Source organism: Anopheles nili, chromosome 3 (genome assembly GCF_943737925.1).
Source record: "Anopheles nili chromosome 3, idAnoNiliSN_F5_01, whole genome shotgun sequence".
NCBI lineage: Eukaryota > Metazoa > Arthropoda > Insecta > Diptera > Culicidae > Anopheles > Anopheles nili.
Genome location: NC_071292.1, coordinates 45,472,117 through 45,484,760, shown reverse-complemented (window position 1 = coordinate 45,484,760; position 12,644 = coordinate 45,472,117). Strand labels below are relative to the sequence as shown.

Below are 12,644 nucleotides of genomic sequence, written 5' to 3'. Positions count from 1 at the left end.
GCACCTTCTTGTTGAGAATATTACCAATCCTCTAGAACTGTGTTTGTATATTTGCAATATCTGTGGGATATGTTTCTGAAGAACATTTTAAAATTCAAACTTCAACCACATCCTCCATCCAAGCTCGTACGACTATGATGGCAACTGCTCAACTCAGCAACGAGTTTTTTTTCTGCAATATTGCTTCAGCAATACGTCACGTGCGTTGGCCGGACCCGTTTGAAAGTGCCAACGAATATGTGCGTAGGCTGTTCCAAGTTTTACGGTAATCGAGAAACTATGCAACGTACTCTTCCCACGTGCCAACGCTATATAGCTTGTGTGTCTGGTAGATTGATGCCCTGGTTTAAGTTTTTGCGGCACATTCTGCTTTAAATATACTATTTCAAATTAAATGTATGCGTTTGTATAAAAGTGTAAATTTTTCTCAATAAGGTCAAGTTGTTTCTTCCATATTAATTTATATTAAAGACGAAAATTTCTTCCCTTTTTTTATTGATCCATGCAGTTGCATCATTTCTATATGTTATTATTATTATTTATTTATTTGGCGACGGTCAGGAGGCCGTATTGAGATTTGTATAATTGTTTCTGGACTGAAAGGCATTTCCTCTGAACAGTCGCTGAGAGACTTATCCCGGGCATACTCGGTTAGAATTTCTATTTGTTGCATATCACGAATTGTCAATTTACAGTCTATATACGAAATGATTTATTAAACTAAATATTAACGAACTGCATTCGTTGGTAATTGTGTGCCTAACCATATCGTGTATCGTGTGCAAATGTTGGCGTTATCATTGCGAAACGATGTATCTAATACCCTCTAGGTACATCGGGCTAGTTATTACGATTCGCTTTTCTAAAACTGATCGGAAACCATGGCTGTGGTGATGACTTTGGCTCAACGAGTCGTGCTTATCTTTTAGTTATTTTATTATTTACTGCTTACACATGTACATGCAAAATATTTCATTTTTATTCATGTCCATATAGAAAAAAAGCCTCACTCAATATGTTACGCAGTCCTTCACGACTAAATTGACTATATTTCCCTCACTCCGTGGTGCTTTATCGTTACTAGGAGGGGTGCACGGTTTGTGTGAAAAAAAATGTCATTTGAACATCACCCTCCTAAACATTTGTGCCAAGTAAGACCGATAGCATCAGGCGAGTGTGATACGTTATCGTCGCCAGGCTGTCTAGCGATTGAGTTTATTTGCATTGGCTCAAAATACAATCGATTTTATTGTGCTTTCTATTTATGCCATTATTGTTAATGTTAGTATTATTATTAGTATGATTATTCTTATTGATCTACCGCTAATGATATAACTGTCAACTAGTGGGGCGTGCTTCATCAAAGTGCTACATCATAAAAAATAACGATGGAATGTATTTTATGTCATTAAAACACTACATGCTTCTTTTAACAGTGTCAAAAAAGGACCTTCTTTTAGACCCGCCATTTAGATTAACAGAAAATTATTGATGTTGACTACCGAAAGTCCCTCTAGCAGAAGAGATACGACTTACGATCTTTGAATAATTCAATCGTTTCATTTGCTGTATCCAATCCCTAAATAAATGTATATGAAAAAAAAATCCACACCCTATGGTTCAAGAAGTTTTCCCTCCCCGAAGGCCCGTGGAACCAAAATAAAATATTAAACTGCGGGCATTTAAGGCAAGTGGCACAGTAGGAGATTTATTTTTCCTTCAAACAATATCCTAAAATAACCTTCTGTTGACCCCCTCCTAAACGCGAACGGCAACTTAAACAAACGCTCTACCGAACACGAATTTTATTTTTCGTATCTCCAGATCTTTCTCCGTTCACTTTTTCTCTTCATCGCCCGCCAAGGTGACATCGCAGGACAATGCGCGACTGTCTGTACATAGAAGCTACTACACTTCTACTTTGTGTTACCTTTTTTTTTATGAATGAAAAACGCTGTAGTCTCTACAGATAATTTTCAATGGCGCTTTTCCTTCTCTTTCCATTTTTATGAATGGCTCGAAGACGATGTTGCCGATAGAAGGGTGTATGCCCATTCAAGCATGATAGAGCGTGAGTTTGAGTCTGTGGTGGTGTGTGTTTCCGTTGATTTTCATTAAGAAAAACCCCGACTAGATAGTCTCTCCTATGGAGGAGCCCTTGAACCTTTAGGAGAAATAAAAAGTGTGCTCCGTGTGCTGTAGGGTAGGGCCTCTCTCTCTCCTATTTTCTCTCCATTGCTCTTCGATCAATGCGCATCTATGTGTGCGTGTAGGTCGGTTTCCTTTCATGTAACAGCATGATGACAAAGGATGCCAGCTTTTCACTAGCGAGAGAGAAGCGGCGCGTGTTTGAGTGGAAAACTTCATTCATAAAATTGGTATGTCACCGTTTTGTCGAATTTATTTGCTCGGCAGCCTCCAAAGCAAGCGCTCAAACGGAACCCTTATTCTGGAACACATTTTCATTCATGGAAAAATGTAGAATTTTACTGAAGGGGATGCTAGCGGTCGGTCTGTTGGCCCTGGGGGTTGCTAGGGCATCTTCAGCAATGCACGCCTCGTACATGTGTTTATTTTTGTTCAACATATCCTTGCTGTAAATAAAAGCAAAAGTTTCCCGTTGCAGTCAATATTGAAAATTCAACAAATTTTACTCTCGTTGATGAATGACTTATGCAATTTTATATGCTTATTATAGGAATACATAGTATGCAACAATCGACTAACAATGTGCCGGAAATGTTACACAAAAAAAAGTTTTATGTAAATCTGTTTCATTCGAATAAATTATGCCGTTGTGAGTAAATCATGGAAGAGCATAAAACAATCCTCATGGCTAATGATTGTAAATTTTTGTGTTGCTGTAATTTGTTGTTTGCTGTTCTCTGTTGCAGTTTCTTAATTTCTTTTTGCCTTTGCTTTGCACTTGGCTTAAGAATGCGTAATAAAGGCAACAGGGTCCGGGACGCAGTCGTTACTTCCGGTGCATGTGGACATGGGTTTGTGTGTAAATGCAGGTTTGATGTTTTTTGTTTTGTTCGATGGCGAAAAGGAAAACAATGATAGAAAATCGTGAATGAAACGACCGAGGGGCTTACAGGACTTGAAAAGGCGGAAACAACGTTCAAAACAAGACAGCACCGAAAGCATCATCGTCTGTCGAAAAAAGGATCCGATTATCTATCTGCAAAATGACAGCAGAAAGACAAATGGTTTCGGTCATTCTTGACCATCGTTTGCTTCTTTTTTGTTTTGTTTCGTGGAGAGATCGTCTGTTTTTCGATTCATTGTTTCCTGCTTCTTGCTTTGAAGCATTTCCAGCATGCAGAGGGCATGGAAGAGACAAACAAAAAGTCAAACAGACGGTGAACGGGAATATGAAAAGTGTTTGAAACATGTATCAATCACCCCGTGGTCGGTATAGATACGAAATGGACGCATGCACATGCACCTTTTTGTCCCGTTTCCAATTAGACCGCTTCTTTGGATTATGCTACCTCGTCTATCGTTCTGCAGATGGGTGAAAATCGTGCACCAATTTTTATTGTAAATGTTGCCGTTGGCAGAAGGAGATCGCAAGCGTTACATAAACCGCCTGAACATGATCCGTACCCATTAGCCTATTTTAAAACATTATTTTATATTACAAATATACTGCTTTAAAAAATGGACAGCCACATCACTAGCAGCAAACTATAGAATTTCTTGCCTCCCTTGCGTGTATGGTACGTTAGGTTAAACTATCGTCATTGTCGCAACCATCAGCACCCCGTTTCCGTCGGCAACGATCGATTTCGCACAGAACCTGCGCGTGATCAACAGCCACAGCGGAAACGAAGCAGCTATCGGGCGGTACAAATCGTCGGCTCACGTTGAGGAGACGTGTGGTGCGGAGATCCGCGAAATCGTATTGCGGCGGTTGATGTTCATCGTACGCGATCACTCAAGCGAGCAACAAAAACAGGAAGCAACGAATGAATGAATTTAAATTATGAATGAATGACGGAGCGAATGATGTAGCTAGTCTCAGCACTGGTTGGTTGTAATTTCTGATGCTTCGTGCGAGTTGTTTGCCTGCCGTATTATGCCATCATGGCTGCTGTAGCCAGCAAAACACGCGTATTAGGTGTGTGTGTATGCGCTATGTACGGTTCGGAAGCCAAAGGCGGAAGTGTGAAAATGTAGGAAGTTTTACCACGTAGTTTTTGCCTATTCTTCTTAACGCGCTCATGTAAAGATTAGATGAAGCTTTTTGCTCGGAATACGCATTCGAGAAAAAAGACTTCCCGGTTGACAAAGCGTTGTGCAACTACTCCCCTTGATAACTGATTTACGTGAAATTATTGCTTAAGTGGATTGTACTACGATTCAACATCGTAAGCGTTCAAAAATATATAAAAAAAATGATTGCTTACGTTTTGGCCATGAACCGTTATAAGGAAAATGAAAGTTAGTTTTGAAAAGTTAAAATAAATAATTGATCCATGATCTTTATACCTCATTCCGTATATTATGAAACTGCAAGCGTCCGATTTTTGGTTCAGTGTGCTTGTGGCACACTTTGCCTCTGGAACGCTTTTTGCTTAAATTTTTAACCGCATATAAATAATCGCAATTATGTGGTATATTTCGTGTTGACATACTGCAGGCAAAAAGATGAATGACCTCGAAGATCCTTTCTGCGTTTCGCAATTCATAAAACGCACAATCATGCGCACACGCACGGAGTAAACAAAGGGCTTTGAAGGATGAATAAAGTCGTAAAATCATTGAATTTATTAAGGTTATGAATATTTATTGGGGGGAATAATCTACCTCACATGCATACCACATGATTTGCGCTCTGCCAACGACATTGAAGATTGTCAGTTTGTGAAGTAGCGAGCATACATGTCTTAGCTAACGTCTTGTAGTAAAACCGACCAAACACACAGATACTTTAGACTTCGTTTTTGTTTTACCCGGGATGAAGATTTATTCTTATAAACGTCATATGAACCTAAAAGAAAGTTTTGCATTTCGTAAGGGTACTTCGTCACGATACTATAGAGCTTATTACGTCTATGTGAGTTTGTGAAAATAACCTACAAAGCCAGCAGAGAGATATTGCTGTTCAAAATTGGCTTATACAATCTTATTCGATCACGTGCTCGTTCTGATAAATTGCAACGCTGTTGGAATATTTGATTCAAAAATTTATGGCTCTAATTATGTACTTCCTTAAAAATTCCTTTATTTTAGGCTTTATTTCATAAAGACGTTTATTGAAAGTATATTTTTTTATTCTATTTTACAGTTTACTGACCTGGGGGTCGTGACGTCGATCGAAGCTAATCACAAACAACTCGAAACTGCTCGCAAGGGACAGGAAGTTTGCATCAAGATCGAACCTATTCCAGGCGAGACACCGAAAATGTTTGGTCGTCATTTTGACGATACAGATATGCTAGTTAGTAAGGTAAGTTTGTCTTATTTATTTATGACACAGGCAACTGGTAGTCAATCAGGCAAGATGAACGTCCACAGGTCAGAGTTTACAATTGATAAGCGATCAATATTGAAGGATAATGTATTGAAAATTGTAGAAATTTAACACTCGCGGCAATGGAATTCCGGATGGCATTACAATCTATTTTTTTTATTGTTGTTGGCTTTCCTTTTCTTGTTTCTTCAATATCGCTCAGCTTATGAGCCTGCCTGTTGTCTAACACTATTCTAATGCACTAAGCGATTGCGTGTGGTTTATTTCGGTCCCGCTGGCAACAGCATCATTCGGCGTTTTTTAGCCACCCTTACCTGTCGCCCGTATGAATTTACAAACCTTCCTCCCAGTAACACCCGTTGCCACCAACGCTATATAGTGTGGCAGCTTCGTCGCCTCCATCACTGCCAAACGTTGCGGTTCGGTGTCCGATGGTCGAAAAAGGGCAGCCTCATTAATGCGATGGGTGATGGTTAAAAATAGTCTGCCTATTTTTCAAAAAACATCATTCCTCGATATTAAAATAACTTCTTGTTGACCGAAAATATTTTTCTTCTGTATAAATATGACAGGTAAAAGAAAAAGGGAAAAGAAAACTGAATGTAGAATGTCGAAACGGTCTCCTGTTGGTTTCGCGCCATATGTCCGATGCCAGCTGATGTTTTTCTCTGTTCGTTCTGTGTCGAACGCGGCGACGAAAATATCTAAGACTAGCTACATTTCGTTTCGCCTTGCGTGGCTGTTTTGATACTAATGGGTGCGAACGATAAAAGTGGCAATGTAACGGAGGTTAACGCGCGTTCGTATGTATCCACACCCAGTATGTATGCACTTTGGATGCACTGCTTCGGCTGATGCTCTAGAACGACGTCATTGAAACGTGCTGCACTATTCATTGACGTCATTGAGGATGGGCGCTTGTTCCGACCAGGATATTGGGTCGCCACTGCCCGACGTCAGCCGAGGTCATCGATCCTTACAGATTCCTGCCTCCGTCGTGCCCAGTGCTACACGTGTAGCTTGTTTAAAACTTATATATCCCTTTTTTTGAAGTCGTTTTAGTTTATTTATTTCTTACGTTTTAATTACCTCAACGGAAAGCTACATACCGATACATACTTTATCTAGGTATGTGTGTATAAAAATTCGATTCTTTGAAAAATTAATCGTGACGATATTTCTAAATAAGAGCAGTATGTATTTTTCCTAATTTACCCTGAACGTCCGTCAAACGTTCGTATACCGTTTCTACACTGGAAGTCGACGCAATCGGGAAAATCTTACCCACCTCACGAACAAACGTGGTCGTGCGCTTTTTGTCCTCTCGATTATCGATCGGTCGAATGACGTCATAGTTCTCGTTCGCTGACGTTGTCGTTTTGCCTGTTAAGGTTGGTTTTCCGCTGGCCTTGTGTTATTGGCGGGAGGATAACCAGCTGGTGTAATAAATTTGGCGTTGTGCCTCGCCACCGGTTATTTCGTTTTCCATCGTACAAAGTTCTCCTTAACTCGCCCAGCTTTCAGAAAAGGATCTATCAAGAGCGACGACGCGACAAGGAGTGATGTCAATGTATCTATCGTCAAATAAAGGCTTCGAAGCAACTACCCATATTTTATCCCTTTCGCCTTCCGGTAATGAAACGTCCCCACGGTAATGGTGACACGCAGTACATTTCAGAGCGTTCTCGGTTCTGTGCGTCATTTTAGGGTGTGTTTTTCCTTAACAGTTGTGGTAATTTCGTTTGATTCTTATACCCATGTTTATCTTTTTATTTGAAAGCAATCAATGGCTGTCGGTTTGCACGAGAACCTCTTACGGATATAGTTCAGCTAACGATTGCAAAAAAACCTCCCAGGAAGTAGGAGTGGAAATGTGAACGTTATTACCCGTGATACGCTTTCAACTATGACGTCAATCGGACGTTCCATCCTACAAAAACATCTCGAGTACATTGATCTTTGCCAACGAATGCCATGCGCCGTGCCCTAGAAAGCTTGGGATGTGAGGCCTGGCTAGTTTTCAACGAGATAGCCTTTATTGTTCGCAAATGGTCTGTTTCTAGATCGAAAATTTATGTTGGGAATTTTTTTATAGAAATTTAAATTGTGCTTGTTTTGTGTCTATGTTACGTTCGATACAATCGATACTTCAGGCCTTGATTGTTTTTGAATACAATTATTGAACCAATTTCATTTACTTTCTTTTATTTATTTTATACAACTCGCTGATTGATAACATAGTTTCTTTTTCGCGTACTTTAAATTTGTTAAAAATTGCGCGTGAGAGGGTATGTGTTCTTCAATATATTTATACATTTTGAAATTAGTTTAGTCACAAAAAAGTAAAAGCTCATCGACTATTTTTTTTTGTGTTTAGATGAGGATTTAATTATTAACACAATTACGAAATATGAAACGAAATGTTGCATTCACACGAGCAGCATTTAAAGAGCAAAATAAAATATAGATTGAAACATATGCAATTAAAATTTTCTTGGACCAATTGAGAATAATCTCAATAACGTCATCCATTTTTACATTCCCACAAAAATGATTGATTTTATCGTAGGCAGATAGAGCAATTCGTTTCGTTTTGAAATTAGCTCAAAATCTAATCTTCAATCCTACGCTTTACCGATCGTTATTGTCCAAAGTGACCATGATTGGTCAAACTCATCACAATTATAAGATTTTTGTGTTTTTAAAAAATTTTAATGCCATCGCAGCCTTTGTCGTTTTACGGCACATTTATCGACGCCTAATGGGGCAGCGTAGCCTTAGACAGAGCTGCGAACAAAACGGTGCAACGACAAACAAAAAAATACAGAAAATACATAAATTCTGTATCCTCCTGAGAAATCCCTCCTTCGTCACGGTCCACTAGCTTCTTGTCAGCTAGTTCTGGCGCGGTCCCACCGAGACGGTTCCACATTTGGAAAAGTCAACCATCACATGATGTGTTGAAAATTGCGTGGGTGGGAGATTTTTTTTCCCTTCCCCCCTCCTCCCTATTGACCCCAAACACGGCAACACCCCTTCCACGGGCACAACGACGGTGGGGCGATGACGATGACGGCGGCTGAATTATAATATAGAAGTAATTAATTTACACTACAAAAGCGAAAATGTATTCAGTGAATACTTAATTTCAATCGAATGTCAAACCTGAACCGCACCGTAGATGTGTCGTGGCGTAGAGTTTGCGTGGAGTAATCGTTAACGATGAGCAGTTTCGCCATATCCGGCGAATGGGGAATGGTCGCGCGTGGAATTTGTATGGCGAAGGTTTAAGCTGACCGGAAAGGACATGCTAGGTCGGATGCCATTTTAAGCCGTATCAATGAATGGTGTTGACGTTGGGCTTGCAATGGCTGCTTTAATATTTTCGACATTGAATGCTTAAAGTTTTATCATCAATTTACCCAGCGTGGGTTGTGCTTATGGTTGTCTTAGGAACGACACTGATTTCTCGCAATTATTTAAATGTTTTTTTTTTTTTTGTGTATTTTTATAGAGACTTTGAGCCGGCGTGGCTACATTCGCCTCTAAAATTATTTAAATGTGTATCTCAACATGCGATTTAAAAGAAACCAACTTAATTGCATCCACATTTCGAGTGGATTCCTTGTTTTAAATATTCAACGGAAGTTCAGAGCAACAGCAATGGGTACAAATATTGCGCTAAATTTGTTTTTAAAACACATTGCATTATTAAATCCACATTCGTGGAACAAAAACGATACTTCTAAGCTTCCCAATAATGCTCAGCTACGCGAGCGGGAATTTCTTAGAAAACGCAATCAACCGTTTGCCTAAAAAAGAAGGATATCGAGTTTGCCCAGCCCATCAGGCTTTCCATTGACGTCATCACTGACCTAATTTCGCAGCGAGGAAGCACCATTGAGGTTGGGCACCGTTTTACTGACGTGTTCCTGCGGGAGTGCTGCTGACTTCCACAACATTTGCCGCTTTCAAGGCCGTATCCTGGAAGCTCGCCATTGAGTCGATGGCCGCAATTCACACCACGTGGTGAGGCCATGAAACCAACCTCCAAGGCTCGAGGTTGGAAGCTGTTTCGAGGGGCTCGTTCGGTAGGCTCGCCGTGAGAGGGTCGCCCTTTGGTTAGCTGAAAGCTAAAAATAACCCAGCCGTTGTGTGGCTTATATATTTTCCTCCTGGACTTCTTCCGATCCTTGTTGTTTTGCATTCCCTCAACCACCCGGCAGGCCGTTCCTGGGTTCGCTTTGGAATCTGAACTCACACCAGGCCTGTTATAACGGTACATATCTCCTCTTTTATCCGAATGGCTGGCACTTTGGCGGATCCCCGGACCTGTTTATCCAGCTTTTCGAAGGTGGACTGAAAAAGCCTGTGCTAAAAATAGCTCGACCAGCTACATTCCCGGCACGATTTTCCTTGCTGGAGGTATCGCGTACATATATGTATATATATCTCGCCTCACACACTCTAAATATGAAAAAAAAATACCAACAATCAATTGCGGGATCAAAAAAAAACAGCCAACTTGGAGGGAAAATGAACATTGTATTGCTGTTGAAGATGTAGAAGGTTATAATGCTTCTGCATCATTATAATTATCGCTTTTAGTCTCACAAATTTGTGGACCTGCATTTGACAAAACAATTCGCTAGGGTAAACCAAACGCAAGCTACCGAAATGCCAACGCGCATTCCCATGCCTGAAACCATTCATTCAAAAACTCAGCTGCGTTAAAGAAAACCCGAGCACAGCCATCCTATCCCAGTGACCTACTTTCGGAGGCTCGTTTCCCAGGACGTTATCGATTTTTCACGAAGCGAGCGTCACTTGCTTCGTCCGTCACAACTCCCAGCAGTCGGGAATCAACGCTCCGCTTATTTCCAGTCTAGTACATAATCCTGGCTACGGTGTGGGGTGTATGTACTCCCCAAGTTCCCGATTCTCGCTGTTCCTTTCGCGCTTCTGTGTCTTTCTCGCTCTCTCTCTCGCGCGCGCTCGTCGCTTTTCTTCGCGGTTGTTCGCGGCCGACGCAAACCGGGAAAATGTGTCCTGGAAATCGCATTCGGGAAACCTGCTGAAGAGGTGTTCCGTCGTGTTCCTGCCACAATGGTAAGCTCTTCGACCAGGAGCGCAGCACCATACAGAAGGTAGCCTTTTGCCCTAGCACACACAGCACGGAGCAAGCTGGCCTTTTGGAGCCGAAGTTTACCGTCAAAGTTTGCTGGTGCTGCTATGTTTTTGGTTCATACCGATCGTTCCCGAATCCCGTAGTTAGCTTTCAAAAATATATGTATTGTGCGGCACATAACCTCCCTCTTTTTCGCCCCCATCTCGTCGTTCTATAGGCGCGTTGCGGGCTTGGCAACAAACCATTTTTGGGGGTGTGTTTGTGGGCTGCAGTTTGTGACGTCGTTCCAAAAGCTTGCGGGAACAAGGACGACGTGTTTTGGGGGGAGTTTAGCAATTTTGAAAAAGAATTTCCTGGGCCCCGCAGCAGGAACACAGCCATCAAGCGATGACGTCAATCGGGCTCGACCCAATTTATATCAGCGCCCCATCCCTTCGCCTTCTTTGGCATCCTGTTGGCGTGGTTGTGGTTCTTTGGTTGGTGATATTGTTCATTTGAAGCAGATAAAATGGGAAACTCTAAATGCTTTCTAAGTGTTATATTACTGTTCACTGTGCTAGGTTTTGAATTTTGGGTAGTTTATTTTAATTTACAGTAAGAAAAAGTATGCCAAAGCACATGAATTTCCCAAGATTAAACAATATTTATTATGTTTTAATTCCATAGGTACCTCAAAATGTCTAATTTTGTGCTTTGCGAACATTTTATGATATTAGTTGTACGTCCAATAAATCTATCGGACATTGTTAGTCACTTCAATATAATAAGCTTTTGATGCTAAAATGATATCCCAAGTTTACGATAAAAGGCTATTTTTAGCTGCCCGCTGTTGATTGTTGTTGTTGATGATGCAACTCTAGCCTAGATGAGGAGGCCATGGGTTTTATGAATCAATGCACCATTCACAGTGCAAGGTGTGCGCAGATGCAGTTTTTCCCAACCTCGGCGCATCTCTTCCAAAGTGAAGGCCTCTTCGTAGTCCCGGGGTGGCCAAATCTGGGGCAAATCAATAAAGTTTACTCAATGAATGTATTTTGCACTGTATCTGCACTACATTCACGACATTCATCGTTTCGTTCTGCCTTCGTACGTGTTGCTTTGGTCAAAGCCGAAATATGCTATTAGCTAATAATTTCACCTGTGAACTCTTTGTCTGCTCGAATTGCCTTGCTCGTTTCACTGACGTGTTTTTTTTTCTCTCTGTTTCAGATTTCTCGTCAAAGTATCGATGCGTGCAAGGACTACTTCCGAGATGATCTTTTAAAATCCGACTGGACTCTTATGGTGGAACTGAAGAAGACCTTCCAGATATTGTAGTTCGCCAACAGGTGTCTAGTCTTGAGCAGCTTAGTTTTCGTGTGTCAATTATGTTTCACTCCCGTTTTCTTTCTCTCCTGCTTCGGTTGTTGAGTTCATCACAACAAACTGTCAGAGATTTTTGTGTTTTTTGTTCTGTCTTTTAAGTATCGCTTTTGTTTTATTCCATTGAATTTTATCCTGCATTGCGTTTTTTTACCAGGAACAAATTTTTAGCTCAAATTTTACTTTTAAATTCTTTTATTGCACTTTCTGTTTGTGTCGTTGACGGCGCTTTTAGCTGGAGCGTGCAATACCATCGTGTTGGAAAAAGTCGTACTAATCTGCAATAAACTTCAATTGTCTTGTAATCGGCACCGAACGTGGTATGCCAGAAAGGATGTTCTTTGTTTGCAAGACAACCCGATGAACCACGAATACACCCAATTCAATACAATATATTGTAAAAAATAGCATCGAAAGATGAATAAGTCTTGAAACGAAAAAGAAAAATAATTACAAACTGTCTCGTTTTTGAACACATGAAATTTCCTCGAAATCGGTCGTGTTTTTTTTTTCGGCAACATCATTATCCAGTGATTCTAACGTCGGATTAAGGTAAGCTAGATCGTTAAGTAAATAGCAATTGTAGTACAACTATAACTGGACGAGTGAACTTATTTGATTGATTTAGTTAAAAGCCTATAAATACGACGTACGCAATACGTTTTCTCTTAA

The 12,644-nt window shown here is 40.7% G+C and overlaps 1 protein-coding gene across 1 annotated transcript in view; it reads left to right on the top strand.

Annotated features, from left to right (window-relative positions):
* LOC128726078 (eukaryotic translation initiation factor 5B) overlaps window positions 1-12,346 on the top strand; it is a 44,131-nt gene extending 31,785 nt beyond the window's left edge. Inside the window, exons 7-8 of the mRNA XM_053819864.1 lie at window positions 5,297-5,458; window positions 11,820-12,346. Coding sequence (XP_053675839.1) covers window positions 5,297-5,458; window positions 11,820-11,927 — 270 coding nt within the window. The 3' untranslated portion in view covers window positions 11,928-12,346. The remainder of the gene's footprint in view (window positions 1-5,296; window positions 5,459-11,819) is intronic.
* Window positions 12,347-12,644: the final 298 nt, after the last annotated feature.